This window comes from Manihot esculenta, chromosome 2 (genome assembly GCF_001659605.2).
Source record: "Manihot esculenta cultivar AM560-2 chromosome 2, M.esculenta_v8, whole genome shotgun sequence".
Taxonomy (NCBI): domain Eukaryota; kingdom Viridiplantae; phylum Streptophyta; class Magnoliopsida; order Malpighiales; family Euphorbiaceae; genus Manihot; species Manihot esculenta.
This window is the reverse complement of record NC_035162.2, coordinates 11,351,058-11,367,778: the sequence shown is the minus strand read 5'-3', so window position 1 is coordinate 11,367,778 and position 16,721 is coordinate 11,351,058. Positions and strand designations below refer to the sequence as shown.

Below are 16,721 nucleotides of genomic sequence, written 5' to 3'. Positions count from 1 at the left end.
TGAGCAGCACAAAATAGTACTTCTCTAATAAAAATGCGAAAGTTTATTAAAACATTTCATATTATTTTATTTATAATTAGACATAACAAATTACACGGAATTAATAACGAACATTTTATGTATAGAAAGAAATTATTTTATTATTAAATTACTACTATATCTGATTAAAAAATATTAAAATAGTGTCTATCTTTTTTTAAAAAAAAAAAATTGAAACAGCGTTTATGTGAGTGAACATTTATCAGTATAATAATTATTATTATAAAATGAGGAAAAATCGAGGGCCCTACTGTATATATATCTTAGCTAAAAAACAAATTTCCATTTTTTCAGATGGCATGCCAATATAAACTTCCTTTTTTTAACTCACTCAAAAAAAAGTGTAATAAGTCTAATAATATCCAAAATCTTAAATTCAAATTTTTATTAACATTAAATTAAAATAAAAAAAAGAATAACATAATTTCCACATGGAACGATACCGGTGAAATGGGCCAACCGCCAAAATAACGGTCCGCGAAATTTCGAGTGTGCCTGGGTTTTGCGAAATCAGGATTTACCTAGCGGCAGCCAGAATGGAGAGAACGTGAATTGAGAAGAATCTGGTAGCTACGCAAAAGCCCAAAATGACATGTTCGCTCTCTTCCACGGCCATAAATGCTTCTTCCATTTCCATGCCTCTCGCTCTCACTATTCCCTCTCCAAAAACGCCTGGGTATTCACTGAAGTTCTCTCTGACTTTCAAACTTCACTGCGTAACATCGCTCTCTAACTTCCGATGACCTTTTTTTAGGGTTCTACCTGTCCGATATCGCTTCCTGCAATCCGTTCCTTTGCTTCAATTTCATTTGTAAAAGCGACACGAGTAATGCAAAGCATGACAAGTCCTGAGTCCATATCCTACCTCACGCAGCGTGATGCCGCGGAGATTGATGAGATTCTCATGGGCCCTCTCGGATTTAGCGTCGATCAGTTGATGGTCAGTGTAGAATTCTATGTGGATTCTCACACTCTAACAACTATATATAACTTGTAAATGCTTGGATTACGATGTTAGGAATCTTATCGATATATCTCCGTTTGAATTTTTTTAGATGGCTTTTACTTTTACATTTCTCTCTTGCTACATTTTACTGTTTCTAATGGCGTTTGCAGGAATTGGCTGGTTTGAGTGTTGCAACTTCTATAGCAGAGGTAATGCTTTAATTTTTATGATAATTGTTATTAGTTTCTCGCAGATAGTTTCTTCGTTACTTGCTTTTGAATTTATATTCGTCAAAAGTTTAACATTGTTATCAGTTCCTGACTGAAAATACGAAAAGTTTCTTGTTGTGCTATTTCTTTTGCTGCTTCCCTCTAATCCTTGAACCTGTTTCTCACCGTTTTTTTTTTTTTTTTGTGGAGGGGGCTGTGGCCTTAACTGCTCCATCCTGCCCTTTCTGTCTACCATTGCAAACTTCCCCCTCTTTGCTATCGTCTTTTTACTATGGACTTTTACATTCATTGACTAATTTTATTAGTTTGCTTAGTTAAAGAACCAGATCAATTTTTCTTGTTGTACTTGTATTTTTGCTGTGGAACTTAGATGAACACTTTGAAAGTTTACTTGTGCATACATCTTGACGTTTCTGTGTATTTTGACGATTAGTAATTTTTTTGGTTTATTTAACAAGCTAATATCATTATACCTATATAATTTCCATGATTTTTGCAGAAAAGGGGAAAGAAACAAGATCGTTATTTAAGAAAATTCAATCTGCTGGGCAACTAAGAACTCAATTCAGGTTTCTTTTTGAAATTGAATCTGTTGGCAGGTTTACAAGCCAAGCGAGTACAATCGTGTTCTTGCAATTTGCGGTCCAGGGAACAACGGAGGTGATGGGTTGGTAGCAGCTCGCCATCTGCATCACTTTGGATATAAACCGTTTGTTTGTTATCCAAAGCGTACAGCCAAACCTCTTTTTACTGGTCTGGTTACTCAGGTATGGGGTGACACAAGTTCAAATGTACTTGAACCACCAGATACTGCAGTTCTTTGGAGTTCTTATTTGATTTAGTAATTTTGTAGCTGGAATCATTGGCGGTCCCTTTCTTGACAGTGGGAGATCTGCCTTCAGAGTTGTCAAAGGACTTTGATGTTCTAGTAGATGCAATGTTTGGGTTCTCATTCCATGGTAATCCCTTGTTTTGCTTTTGTTCATGTCTATTCATGCTCAATCTGATGTCTTAGAAAGATTATTTCAATTTTTCTTGGGGTTTCTAGTAAATGTCAATCAAGTTAAGATTATTTTTATTTATTCTCTTGAATAATATGTAAGTGTATGGAATATTGGATGCAAATGCTAAAAGTGAGAATTTCTGTTACAATTTTAGCTCTTAAGATTTTGTTGTTGGATTATTGTTTAATATTCTCGTGCCATTTTATTTAGCTTGTGAAAATTTCAGCTCCTCAAAGCAATGCTACCTGATCTGAGTTCTTTTAATGACTGAGGTCTATAATATGCCTGGCTAACCTATATAATTTATCTAAATATGGGCCTTTTGTTTTCTTTACTCATGAAGCCTCATTTATTCCTATTTGACTTCTAATTTTTACATCTTCAAATATTTCAGGTTCTCCAAGACCACCTTTTGATGATCTAATCCAAAAATTGGTTAACTTGCATAAGTACAATCAAACTCGCCAAAAGTCCTCGGTTATTGTCTCTGTAGATATTCCATCTGGATGGCATGTTGAAGAAGGTGATGTTGCTGGTGAAGGAATCAAACCTCACATGTTGGTATGTTCTTTTTTTTTTTTTTAATACTTTTACATAATTTTTGTTATAATGAAATAAACCTTATTGTTAATATTAGTATTTTATAGGTTTCTTTGACTGCTCCAAAGTTGTGTGCCAAGAAATTTTCTGGTCCTCACCACTTTCTAGGCGGTAGGTTTGTCCCACCATCGATAGTGGAGAAATATAAGCTGCATCTCCCACAATATCCTGGTGCTTCTATGTGTGTCCAAATTGGAAAGCCTCCACAAATCGATATATCAGCTCTAAGGGAGAACTATATTTCTCCTGAATTCCTTGAGGACCAGGTGGAGGCTAATCCCATTGATCAGGTTTGTCTTGATGGTATTAGGGCTAATCTACATTTGAATTCCTTTCCCTTGATGCTTGCAATTTAACAACTTGACCATTATTACTTTTTTTTTTCACCTTTTTTTTTTGGTAACAGACTAACAGCCATTGCAAAATGAATTTAAGTATCAAAATTAAGCCATTTGATATCTTGCAGTTTCTCAAATGGTTTGATGATGCTGTGGCTGCTGGATTGAAGGAGCCAAATGCTATGTGCTTGTCAACTGTTGGAAAGGATGGAAAACCGTAAGTTCATCTTCTTTTGCTATTTTTTGGTTGACACTCAAAACATTAGCAACAACCATTCTTCCAAATGGGTAAACTAATGCTTTGATATGGATGTTTATGATCTTAAATAAATAACGATTTGTTTAGTTGATATTTTGCTTTTTAAAGAATGCATTTGAAAGTACTACTATGCATCAGCATGTTTAGAGAGTTGGGTGTATGATCAAATTGTAGACCATCCTTAACATTACAATAGGATACTTTCATCCTTTTATCTTCAGCCAACAACTCTTACTTATTGATATAGGGGCTGCAGAATCACAGCACAGAGTTATTGCATTACAGCTAGGGGAAAAAAAGGATATTGTCTCCCCTTGAGAACTTTAACCTTCCCACATTAAAAAAAGGGGAAGAAGAAGAAGACATAAGACTTCACTCAGTTTCTGCATCCAACATTTTCTTAACAAGATTTCATGTTCCACGTCATGATTTTGTTTAGCACTAATGTAAAATTGTAAGTCCCTTTCCCTTAAGTTTAAACTTAGCGATCTCTTAAAGCCAAGAATAACCATCTTATACTTGCAGAATATGAGTTTCGTTGTGGAATAACATAACAACGAAAGTAGCTTGCAGTATAACTGACACACAGGAAACAAAAAGATCACACAGCCCTTCCTTGTCAGGGTTTCTTTTTCTTTTGCCTCTTCTCAGCCCAGGCCCATTCGATATTTGGAAAACAGAGAACTAAATAAATCACCACAAAAACAACAGAACAATTCGGTGTGATAAATAAAATTCAGTTGGTCCAAAGGGTCTTAGACCTATATGAGATCATAAGAGCTTCCTCTCAAAGTGTGAACAGTATCTTCGCCTGATGCTTGTTCAACATTACAAATTTGGTTCTAAAGTCACCTTTTCAACGTCCTTCTTAAAGCATCAGTCTGTACACTTTTAGGCTTTAGCATTACTAGATCCATGTATATTATAAAGATGAATGCTGTGAGACAATTTTCTCATTTGGAGTTGTTCTAAAAAAAATTTCTTAGTAGGTTTTCTTAATGTTAAATTTCTCTTGCATTATTGATGTTTATGGATGAAAATGAGATGATTAAGGTTCAATACTGCAAATATTTTCCCCTGTTTAATGAAGAGAAAAATGTGTCTTCCAGTATGACATTGGTTGTATTGTTCAAAAACTTGTCATATTTTACTAATTTTATTGATTATATTGTGGAAATGCTTCATTCTGAATGCCCATGTTATACCATTGTTTATGACCTGATTAGTCTTTGTATGTCATGTTACTTCCTGTTGCAGCTCATCAAGAATGGTATTGTTGAAAGGAGTTGATAAGGATGGGTTTGTCTGGTTAGTATTAGTCCATTACTGTAATGGTTGTGTAGTAATGAGATCCTTATTGTATTTGTAGAAGTGATTGTGGTTTTGAGAATTGCTGCCAATTTTACACTTTCAGGTACACCAATTATGAAAGTAGAAAAGCACAGCAATTATTGGAAAATCCTAGAGCATCACTTCTTTTCTACTGGGATGGTCTTCATCGGCAGGTATTGCATGTTTACCTTTTCTTTTTCATCCCCCCCACCCAATATATATATATATACTTGGGATTTTGGATCTTTCATTAGATGGAATCTGGTAACTAATTTAAGTATAATTTTGATCAAAATTAAGGATTTTAGATCCTATGAGTGTAGCATCTGGGACATGTATTGGATGAAGCTATGTCATACTCTAAAGGATCTTGGTCATCCTCTAGAGAGAGTAACAATATACACTTTCTCTGTATCACATGTATTTTGGCTGTAAGCAACATTCACAAAATTATTACAGTCAAGTTTATGCACTTGTTTGATTTAATTATTTGTCAAGAAGTCAGATCTTTGCTATGTGAGGTGACACGGTAGAGCAAGAGACAGCTATGTCTTTTCCAAGCAAGTTAGATCCGACAATAGAATGCTGCATTATTGAGGACTAGGAATTACTAAGCAGTTGCAGAATAGTGTCCAGTAACAAATGAAAAAGCAATGACGTTATTTAGTTTTCATGCCTCCAACTTCAGAATGTATGAACCCATATTAATACATTAGCTGACTTCACTTTGAGATTACAAAGAAAATACCTTGTCAATAGGCTAAACAAATACCTTGTCATTATTGAGATCCCCATATACTTTATATAGTCTCTGTTTTCTGTTCGTATAAGCCTCAATATGTGTTATATAGTTATGGAAGTGTCTTAACAATAATGGGGGAATGTTTTGTTGTTTTAATGTTCAACTGGCAGTTGGCCCTTTGCCTAACATTTTGTTAAATGCAACTTTTAGGTAAGGGTGGAAGGATCCGTGCAGAAAGTCTCAGATGAGGAATCCGAACAATACTTCCATAGCCGCCCTAGAGGAAGTCAGATAGGAGCAATTGTCAGCAAGCAGGTTCCTTTTACTTTTGATTTATCCAGTTGTATTAGATACATGAAAGTACTTCTTTGCATAGCTGACGAGTGTAACTCTTTTTCTTCCTTCAGAGTACTATAGTTCCTGGAAGGCATGTTATACACCAACAATTCAAAGAATTAGAGGAAAAGTTCTCTGATGTGTAAGCTGAACTTTTCCATTTTCAACCAATGGGTTATTTTTTAAGTATTTACTTTCTTTTTATTATTTTTTACAAAAAGAAAAAAACATTGCTTGTATTATCCGTAGTTGAAACATGGTGACTTAAGGTTTCATGATTAACTTCTCATGAAATGATTCTGCATTTTTAGTGGGAGAAAGCATTGATACAACAGTCTCACTGTGGTCTTTTATTCTGGTTTCTGACTGCAGAGATTTGATCCCAAAACCTAAAGCCTGGGGAGGATACAAGCTTAAACCAGACCTTTTTGAGTTTTGGCAAGGACAGAAGTCTCGCTTGCATGACAGGTTGTTTTCATCCATCACTCCTCTATTATCTACATTGCCTGTAAAAATGGAATGGAGCAACTTTGGTCATTTTTAACCACTGCTGACAAGAATAATAAACCCTAGTTCTTGGACGACCAGTGGATGAGATCTGCCAGATCCTTGTTTTTTCACCTTCATGGTTTTGCGTGGACATCATACATGCAACCAACTTTATTCATGACTATGATTACCTCATCCATCATACATTTTTTTCAGTAGGGACTAGTGTCCCAAATGCATTTTTATATGGAATTTGAGTGGAAATCCCGCCTCCCTTCTGTCGTCTATTGCTTCTTCCAGTTGTATGCACAAAGTATGGATTTGCATCAAGATCTGTTTAAATTACTTCATCTTATGTATCTCGTGATTTTTAACTGAATGTTTGTTTTAGCAACAATGTTGTAGAGACATTGGGTTGTGTTTCTGTGTTTGTATTAAGTGAATGCTTTTCTGGACAAAATGTTGTGACATTGGGCATTTCCGTCATTAGGAATTACGGAGATAATTAATGAAATAAAATGTATTTTTTACTTTTTTTGATAAGGGGTGATGTTTCAACAACTTATTCCATAAATGGTTTCTTATAGTTATGAAAACAAGAGGATGGGCAGTGGTATTTAGCTCCAGGAAGAGAAGTTTGAACAAATGTGTCCAATTCAGTGAGGTGGCTATTGCTAATGCATGTATTATACATTCTTTGCAGGTTGCAATACACTCCTCAAGAGATCAATGGGAAGCAAGTATGGGGAATTGTGCGGTTGGCTCCCTGACTATTACTTCCGGCTTCTTCATTGTGAAGTTCACCAATCATGGTGTCTCACTATATATGCTGCTGTGTGCTTATTTATTTTATCTGATCAGCAGGATGCATGTTTAGCACTTTGTTTCTCTCTCTCTCTCTCTCTCTCTCTCTCTCTCTCTCTCTCTCACACACACACACACACACACACGCACACACTAGTCCGTATGTTGGTTGCATTCCAGAAGTGTATTTGTGCCGTGAGAGTAATAAATTGCAACTCTGAAGAAGCACAATACTGAGATAAGATTGCAGATCTGACACTCATCAGATACAAGTTTTTAGTGGTCCGGTTGTGATTTTGGAATATTGCAGTTTATTGGAGGAATGGTTTTACTGCCCTCGTTGGCATGCAGCTTTGTTGTCCGTATTCTGTACAAACCTTTACCTAATATTACCTTATTTAGTTTATATTTAATAGTTATGTCGTTTCCTTTTTTTGGTTGCCTTCCTAATCCTCAAATTTGCATAAGATTAACAGCTCTTCAGCAAGTGATGCAATGACTCCCTTTTGTTTGGCTTAAAGGTGACAGATTCAATGGGGTTGCATGAGCCAGCAAACATTCAAAATCTTTCAAAAATCCTCTTCATTGTTATTTTACCAGAGAAGTACAAGTTTGACTGCTATCTAGTGTACGTACCTGCACTTTTGGCGAGTATGGCAGAAGTAGGGTAAAGATGACAGGCCTGAATGTTTCGCGTTGCACAGCTAATAGTGACGTTTGTAATGGTGCTTCTATTTATTACTGGACCATTTAAGCTTTCCCTAAATTCCATCTTCAAAGTTTGGGCCTGAGCTGGATAATTGATGATATTAATATGCAGGTTCTTATAGCTCCGTTTCAACTGTGCGGTGTTAAGTCTGGAATTGTTCGTCCATGGTCGAGTCGTAAGTTTAAAGGGGAAAGTTTAGGAGTCTCTTTGAATTTTCATCTGTTGAAATGGCTAAGCATGTCCCATAGTTTGGAGGTTTCTTTGATGTATACTAGCTGATATTAAATGTTGGAGGTGGTTAATGTTGATCGTGACCAAACTGGCCCCTACAATAAATAAAATAAGTAAATAATCAGGAGTTTCTTTTCAAAGTTGTTTTGACCATTGAAGCCGAATTCTGACGCACTACTTTTCTGAAAGGCCAATCTAATTGATGCCACGGTGACCACCCCACTTTCTTTTCGGGGGGGAGGGGGGTGTGGGGTGGGTGTTTAGTGGAATATCAAACATCTGAAGGTTTTAGATTTGCTGTTCCTTTCTTGTCGCTATGCGTTGCAGCAGAGATCCCAGAACTAGAGGTGGGGGAAGTTTTGTGAGTTGTATAGGATAATGATTAAAAGATTCTATCTCTCAAGGATTAGATCCACAAAGGTCTATGATCCGTACATAGGTTTAGACATATTCCATCCCAAGTGGATACAGTTGTTTGATCAAAACTGAAGCATCGGAACAGGTCCATTTAACTCCTAGATAAACATTTCTACCGACGGAAAATTTGTTGAAAAAATAGGATAAAATAATAAAATTTGAATTGTGTTGAATACTATTTAAAAATTTATTTTGTAATTTTTAGGATTAAATTGGTTATTCTGAGATTTAATTTTAAGAATCAGGACAACAAGAATTTATTTTTAATTTATAATTCAAAAAAAAAAGAATAAAGCAGAAAATTGAGAATTCATATCTATTTAAAAATAGAGGTTATTTATAGTGGAAAAATTGGCCGTTATATATGATTATAAAAATCTTGAGATAATATAATAAAATCATAAAAATTAGATTTAATATTATATTTAAATCTCATAAATAAATTATTCAGACTTAGCCTGGTGGAAAGTGCATCATGTAGTCTTGAAAGGTCTAAGGTTCGACTCCCCCACCCCTATTTCAAAAAAATAAAAAAAAATGAGCATAAAACTTTTAATAACCATAAAAACTTTTGAAATCTAAACTAATTTTACAACATTATTTAATATGACCGCAACTATTAATTATGATGGATTTATCATATATTTAATGGTTATAATACAATAGGATGCATTCAGTCATATGATTATTCGCCCACAATTACAATTGTTGAGGGGGAAGGCATTTGAAAATAAGAAAAGTTTCCTCTCCACATACTTCTCCAGAAGATATGACATTTCTAAGAATTCTAGTGATAAATTCATAAAGCTTTGTCGTCCCTTTGTTTTTTGTGTGTGTGGAAAAATGTATAATGAGGTTTCCTTGTTTCCTTAAACTGCGGTTGTTACTTAATGTACGTACATTATTCATTGCTTTCTGAATTGAACAAATAAAAAAAGGAATTGAAAATAGTGGGGTTGTTAAGCAAAACAAAAAATGGTGTCCCTAGTCAAACAGATAATCAACGGAGGGTGAGGACGCCCACATCTCTCACTCTTAGATTATTTATGCAGAACCAGAACAATCCCCTCGTTCTTTGGGTCTCTTAAGCATTTCTTAGATATTGCTTTTGCCTCTCAATCCTGATCTCATCACAACCCTATATATATATAGTCCAATGTGTATGGTGACCTACTTATGATTTTACAAATTCCACTAAGAGAACAATTACTGGTGGTTTTCACAAACAAACTAAATAGTCCTTATGGTTTTAAAAATCTAACTAAAAGATTCCTACTATTAAATTTTAGTATTGTTGTTGTTAGTGGGTATAATAAAAAGTGAGAGAAAAATTACTAGTAGAAGTGTAAAATTAACTGTAAAAAAATTAAAACTTAATGGAAGGGATCATTAGTTGAGTTTTTAAAACTACAAAAATTACTTAACTGTGTTTTTGAAAAAATACGTAGGCTACTAGCAAATAATACCACAAAAACTAAATAAAAAATTTCCATAACCTGAGTCTAACATTTTTTTTATTTGTTTGACAATAACAGCAATGTTTGATTGCATGCAGTTGCAGTGAATTGGTGAGAGAGACTGAATTGTTGGGACTTCTTCCAACATAAAAAGTCAAAAGAATTAGGTTTGTGACAAAATGTGAATTTGTTTGCATATGATTGTTATGCCCACAATTTCCAAAAGAATTAGTTATGCATCTTTTTCTTAGCTTAGCAAGATACCACTTCTTACTAGGCATCCCATCCCATCCCATGTTTGGCAAAGTTGTCAACACAATAGATTCAAAGCCAATTACCACGTTTCCTCAAACTTTTCCAAATTTTTTCATCAATGGCATTTTTCTGAAATTTAATCAATTATAATTCCTTCAAAATTCAAATTAATTATAAAATCAATATTTAATTTAATAATTTAAGTCAAGACATTTGGAACGATGCAATTAGTCTGCAATTCAACTAAAAAATTCTGAAAACAATAATATTTTAAAGTAGAACTAATGGCAATACACAAATTGACTCAAAGAATTTCTTTCTTGCCAGAGGCAGTGATGCTTCAATTTCGTCCGTCAGAAAAAAAAAAAAAAAAAATCTTCCAAATAGAAAACGGCACCGCAGCAGAGTCTCACTTGCAAAAAAGTATAAAAAGAAAAAAAGGAAAAACAATAAGATCAATCCTCGAAATGGTGCAGGGAAGAGAGAGAGTAGATGCATGGAGGAAAAATTAATAGAGGAGCAGCAAGTGGCTGACCTTTTGCTTAGTTTAGCCGTGAATGTGCTCAACAGACAAGAGTTGAGAAAAATCACTTATATTTTTTGGCTTCACGGACGACTCTTTCTTTAATTTCCACCACCACACCGCCACCAGCACAACAACCACCAGCTGCCAATGTTAACATTAGTTGGAATCGTTATTCGTTAGTTTGTTGGTTAGCTCGTGCATCCTCCTCCATTATATTGTTCAACAAAACAAATGATATTAATTATTATTAAATGCATGATTACATGAGACCATCAACTTTTAATATTTACAACAATTATTATTATTTTAGTGCGTAAAACCATTAATGTATCCCACCTCCCGCACCGTACACGTGGCCCACAGATTGATTGATCTGGTTGTGGGGCAACCCCCAATCAGCAGTAGCATAGTTTCAGCCTAAACTTATTGATAGTAAGATACAAATATAATAATGATGCATCTGGTTAGCAAACAGTGGAGGTCATGTGCTTAACCAAAATGGATGCTGAGGAGGGTAATGTAATGTGCTTATTCAATCATGACCATTCAATTAAATCAAAGTCTCTCTATCAAATGATAATAGATAAGACATGTCTAGTAGGTAACCCATCAACAAGATAGGGCAGCACTTGCACATTTCACCATTACCTGAGGCCCAAGATTTTGAATCATGCCAATCCTGCCCCTGTTTGTAAGGTCATCATCAGTTTTTTTCATTCACCTTTTTCTCTGGGAACACAGCCTACCATTGCTTAAAAACATAAATCAAGCCCTAACTGTGATAAGAGAAAATAATCAACATTACAAAAAGCAGAGGCTGCCATTCTTTGGAAGGACTATTCCCACCATGACCCATTTAACCAAATGTTGGATGAGCTGGGACTACTAGTACTAGTACACAGATCCATATCTTAACCAGTAACTATTGATTTCTAGTACTTTATGGATAAGCACACAAGTGATACTAATGATTCGCCCAAGAGAAGAGAAGAATACATATGCTACGCCCACAGGCACAAATGGATAGATAGACATTGGACAAGAAAGAAAGCCTAAGCTTTGCTTCCCATTGCCTGTTCAATTGCACAATCAGATCCCACTTAGATGATAAGTCTCTGCTTTTTTCACCCTGCCAGAGAGAATGCCAACAAATAAAGGAGATAGATTTCTCTCCTAATAATGAGAGAGAGAGAGAGAGAGAGAGCATTGGTGGACTTGGCTACTTTATAACGCAAACGCAGGGGTGTGACAAATCATCAAATAATTGGACCCATCCCCAACTGTAGAAAGAAGCCTATGATACAAGTCGAGCACACCAAGAGGCTTATTTAGCAGCTAAATCAGTAGAATAGCACGAACTCAATGTACAATCCCTCAAGGATACATGAGAAATGATCATGACCATCCATACCCTTGAAAATTCGGATTCTCCCACACAATATAGAGGACCCTGCAACATATACTTGTACGCACACTTTCAATATATAATTAATGGCCCTCGTTGTCAACTGATCATTCAAAATTCAGGGAAAAGAAATACAGCTAGAAAACAAAAAAAAAAAAAAAAAAAAAAAAAAAAAAAAAAAAAGAAGAAGAAGAAGAAGAAGAAGAAAGAGCAGGCGAAGGAAGTCTCTCCCAAGTCATATGGTCATCCGTTCATATATGAATATTTGGCATTTATTACCCATCTCAACATTGCTAACAATAACAATTATAAATTCAACAGTCAGGGGCTACAACATCAAATCTTAAGAAAACAAACATTAACAAAGAGATATATTTAGAGTAAGAGTGAAAGAGAGAGGGGGGGGTATTTCAATCTGGGCATTTAGTTCTCACCAGTCACCAGCTACAACATGGACTAGCTACCATTTGAATGAAAAATAAGATGGCTTCATCCCAAGAGTGAATGCTTGCTCCTCGTTTTTGCTCTATTCTCCTCTAATGGTAGTGTTATGGTGAAAGAAAAGTTCCTTCACCTTCCTAACATCATTTCAATTTTCAACCTATTTTGATTTCTTCATATCAGAGGATACATCATCCAATCCCCTCCCTTCCCCCACCAAAAAAATGTTTTTCATGAGCGAAGCATCCTTCATCCCTTTTCTATGGCAGCCTTCTCATTTAGCATCAAATGAGTATAGAAGAAAAAGAAACATATAAAATTTATAAGCATCCAACACAAACAAGATCAAGTGGTCTAAACGTAGAGATCTATCTTCCTCATTAACCCCTTCTTGATTAAGTCCTCTCAAAGAACCAAAGCAAAGAAAAAATTCATGGTCCTTCATAGAGCTTCTGCTTTGGATGCTATTTGCAACATCACAGGACAAGGACAGAAGGTGTTTACTCAACTTTCTCCACAAAAATTATAGACTTTGCAGGCAAATAGAACAGATTCTTTCTGAATGCAACATTCCCACAAAAAAAAAAAAGCTTGCCACTTGCCCAATAGGCAACATAAGAAAATGTGATCCATCTTCCTGCACTGCAAATGCCTACAAGATGGAAACAAACTTTGGTGCATCATCTCTTGGCCCTTCAAGAGATCGATACATGTATAATGTATTAACAAAATTACCCATGTCCTCATCGAGTTCGTGATTAATCACTTCCACTACCAGACGGGGCAAAGCTCGAGCAATCTGCTGGCAACCAGCAGGTGTTAACTTACAGGAAGACATCCAAAGGAATCTCATGTTGTAATAGTGATGCAGACCAGACAGCAAAGCTGCATCCCCAAATGGACTATCTCTAATCTCAAGCTTCTGCAATCTGGGGCAGCCCTCTAGCACATACTTCAGCCCCATGTCACTGTCCCCAGCAAAAGCAACAGACAGGGTCCTTACTGTTTTACCATATTTTCCAATATAACTGAAAGCTCTATCAGTCAATAAACCTGATACAGCAAGCCGAGTGAGATTCTTACAATTCATGACAATGGCTCCAAATCCTTCATCCATAGGCTCTCCAGTGATATGATCAGGCCTGTGGCGTCCCATTATACAAAGACGGAACACCACAAGATCTGGGCAGTTCTTTGACATTGCTATAACAGCTGCATTCGTCATCCGCTGGCAAAAATATAAAATAGATTGAAGCTTTCTACAACCCTCTGAAATCGCTTGGAGACCAACTTCAGAAACAGGGCCTTCGCTATCCTCCCGGGCATCAATAGGGAAGACCCGCAGCTCCCGGAGTTCCTTGCATGTTGCAGCCACAGCCTGAAGTCCTTCATCACATATTGAATCAAGTACCTGCAGAAAGAAAAACAACGTCAGCTTCCAAACATGCACTTCCATACACCAACAAGAAAAAAGGTAGACCTTATGACACATACCCAGAAAATCTGAAGCTTATGGCAATTGCTTATTATGGGTTTGAGCTGTTCTGCATTGATATTCGCATAGCTTAAATTCAGAGAAGTGAGATTGGCACAAACTGGGTATATTGCTGGCAAGTAGTCTGGAACAATGTCCCTAAAACCAGAGAGGCAAACTAAGGATTCACAAGCAGAAAATGCAGATACGTAATCTGGTTCTTGTTCACCCTCAGCCACATCCTCTGATGGTCGAAATGAACCTGTGCCAAGATGTGTGAGCTGCGGAGCTCGTACCATCAGTCGGTGTAGCTGGCCAATTGAAACATTTCTGTTCAACCTGAGTTTCTTCAGTGAAGGTGACCGTGCAATCAGCCTCTCCAATGCATCAAAATTGATGTGGCATTCTACGCAATCAAAAATAAGAGATTCGAGACACATTTCACTCTCTGGAAAAAATGATATCCAATCAACTTCATCATCTGATACCTCAGATTCAAGCAGATCAAGCACTCTCAGTTGTCTGTACAGAAGATATAACATCCAGAATAAGTTAACAAGTTCATCAACGAAGTAGCTGTTCTCATTGCAAATTCTAATCATTTGAATAAATTCTTAATAGTCAAGCTACTGAAAGAGCGATCCATATTGCCATCAAAATCCAATTAATCAAACAGATTGCAACAATGGCCAACGATCCCAACCCCAGTTAAGTAACTTCTGATCAGTTTCAAACTCGATACAGATCTTTAATTATAAATGTAAACCCGCAGAACTTAAACATCAACACAAAACAACAAATATAAACTGAATCAACCCCATTGGCGTTTTCTATATCGCCCTAACCAATAGACCAACACCCATAAAAACCAACAGGAAACCAGATCTAATCACCCAATACTTGCATAAACTACAACCCCGCATGAATACGCGTGCGCTTTAGAATAGAACCAGAAAGTGAAACCCACATACCTGCACCTACTAGCAACCACAGCGAGCCCGCTAGTACCGAATCCATCACAACACATCAGCACAAGTTCCTTGAACCCGAAAAATGATTCTGCAAGGAGAGCGAGATCGTCGTCCGTCACGGTCATGCGCTTCAGGTGAACCTTCTCCAGCCAAGGGTACGCCTTAGCCATCGCAGAAACCCAAGGCGCGAAGTGGGCCCCCCAATTGGGTGGCATGAGGTTGAAATCGGCGAAACGGGGCTTCCCCTTCAACGTTACGGACCGGATTCGGGTGAACCGCGACGTGGCGCGTCGCGGAGAAACAGCATAGCAGTTTCCGATAAAGAGTTCAGATCGAGTGAGCGCCTCAGCACGGTACCAAGACCTGCAGACCAATGACGCAGCGTTTCTATCGCGGCGAGAGGTCAAGAAGCAGAGAACGTTCTCGAGGACATTTTCCAAGACCTGGTCAGGATAAGGAGCTTGGAACTCGGGTACAGAATTGAGTCCAGACCCGGAAGTAGAACCGGAATCAGTAGTGGTAACAGAATCAGAAAGCAGAGATCGGTCATCGTCTTCAGACATTTCAGTGCGATCCTCTCTCATGAAATTTGGGTCTAGAGTATGATTATGCGATCTGGGTTTTTTGCTGATGACCATAAAAAAGAGAATGGAGGTTGATTGGGTATTGGAAAATCAGATCATGAGAAGGGTTTTGTATTTCTGGGGAAGACGACGAAGAAGAAGAGAGAATGATGGGAGTAGAAGATGCAAAGGGGGGCTATGTGTGGAGGATAGATGGGATTAATTTAGTAGCATAATTGGTGACAAGAGGGTGTGAAGAGTAGGCTGTGATGTCTGATAGACTGAGCATTGGGATTCTCCATGCCTCACTTCCTCTCCCCTCTCTCTCACATCTGCAAATGTCCAATGGCTCTCCTCCATTATTTGGGAGTTTTTTTTTTTTTTTCTTTTTCTTTTGTCCTTTAATTACTGTCTTTTTCTTCTAATTATCTCTTAATCGTTTTTAAGTTTTATTCTCCACTGTTAAAATTTTACAAAAAATACTTGTGGATTTTGGGAATTCACCATTCTCTCAAAGACTGGTTTATTACAAGAACCCTAGTTGACATGGTTCAGCTTCAGTCAATTGACTTTGGGGGTAAAAGGTTTACTTGAGGTCTTAATCAAGTGAGGTTTAATTTTTGCCATTGATGAAGAATAAAAAAATTATGAAATTGGTTGTCCTTATCTTACTAATAAAATTGAATATTTTTATATGATTTCACCTTTTTTTTTAAATATATATGTAAAAGGCCATGTTGAACAATATTGAATATATATGTGATAATTGCCACTCTTTTTTTTTTTTTAAAAAAAAAAAAAGAGATTTGATTTGTTTTTAATGGGCGAGTCTCAATTATTGAGTTGTATTTTTCCTAATTTATGAGATAAATGTGTATACTTAGTCAAATATAGTCTCAGTGAGAATTTAGGTTGTGGCTTAAGAAAACAAATAAAATATTAACAACAGTCATTTAATTAAATAATTATTCAATACTCTTCATTTTATCCATTGAAATATATTTATTATATTTTTTAAAAAATAATAACATTGTATTAATAAAATTTTATCAAACAAAAAAAATATCATTCTAAATAGAGAGACAATTATATCTAAGTATGAACAGTTAGAGTAGTATTACGATAAACTCATTTAACAGAAATATTAGTTCTA

General features: G+C 36.2%; 2 protein-coding genes across 4 annotated transcripts; one reads left to right on the top strand and one right to left on the bottom strand.

The window, feature by feature from the left end:
• Positions 1–512: 512 nt before the first annotated feature.
• Positions 513–7,252, top strand: LOC110605585 (pyridoxine/pyridoxamine 5'-phosphate oxidase 1, chloroplastic). Of its 3 annotated transcripts, XM_021744212.2 has the most exons (14): positions 517–715; positions 794–979; positions 1,156–1,194; positions 1,815–1,982; positions 2,069–2,174; positions 2,614–2,780; positions 2,867–3,109; positions 3,286–3,374; positions 4,674–4,724; positions 4,831–4,921; positions 5,701–5,805; positions 5,898–5,968; positions 6,199–6,294; positions 7,019–7,252. In XM_021744212.2, exons 1-14 carry the CDS (start codon positions 632–634, stop codon positions 7,083–7,085), a joined length of 1,563 nt encoding a protein of 520 aa, XP_021599904.1. In that variant the 5' UTR covers positions 517–631; the 3' UTR covers positions 7,086–7,252. The 3 variants fall into 3 exon arrangements, 2 of the variants coding, with proteins under 2 accessions (XP_021599912.1, XP_021599904.1); XR_002486415.2 differs by lacking the exon at positions 7,019–7,252 and having other exon boundaries at positions 513–715; positions 5,701–5,801; positions 6,199–6,277; XM_021744220.2 differs by lacking the exon at positions 4,674–4,724 and having other exon boundaries at positions 513–715; positions 4,786–4,921.
• A 5,121-nt stretch (positions 7,253–12,373) lies between these two features.
• Positions 12,374–15,949, bottom strand: LOC110609150 (transport inhibitor response 1-like protein). Its single transcript, XM_021748512.2, has 3 exons — positions 15,006–15,949; positions 14,055–14,556; positions 12,374–13,971 (listed from the first exon to the last, which is right to left on the bottom strand). The coding sequence occupies exons 1-3, from the start codon at positions 15,641–15,643 to the stop codon at positions 13,213–13,215; spliced, it is 1,899 nt and encodes a 632-aa protein (XP_021604204.1). The 5' UTR covers positions 15,644–15,949; the 3' UTR covers positions 12,374–13,212.
• Positions 15,950–16,721: the final 772 nt, after the last annotated feature.

Excerpts from the sequence above, each read along its gene's own strand:
- LOC110605585 (XM_021744212.2), top strand. The coding sequence starts at position 632 with ATGTTCGCTCTCTTCCACGGCCATAAATGCTTCTTCCATTTCCATGCC. Across the intron at positions 1,195-1,814 it reads TTGCAACTTCTATAGCAGAG|GTTTACAAGCCAAGCGAGTA; the intron begins GTAATGCTTTAA and ends ATCTGTTGGCAG. Across the intron at positions 4,922-5,700 it reads GGGATGGTCTTCATCGGCAG|GTAAGGGTGGAAGGATCCGT; the intron begins GTATTGCATGTT and ends TGCAACTTTTAG.
- LOC110609150 (XM_021748512.2), bottom strand. The coding sequence starts at position 15,643 with ATGGTCATCAGCAAAAAACCCAGATCGCATAATCATACTCTAGACCCA. Across the intron at positions 14,557-15,005 it reads GTGGTTGCTAGTAGGTGCAG|ACAACTGAGAGTGCTTGATC; the intron begins GTATGTGGGTTT and ends TCTTCTGTACAG. Across the intron at positions 13,972-14,054 it reads ATAAGCTTCAGATTTTCTGG|GTACTTGATTCAATATGTGA; the intron begins GTATGTGTCATA and ends TTCTTTCTGCAG.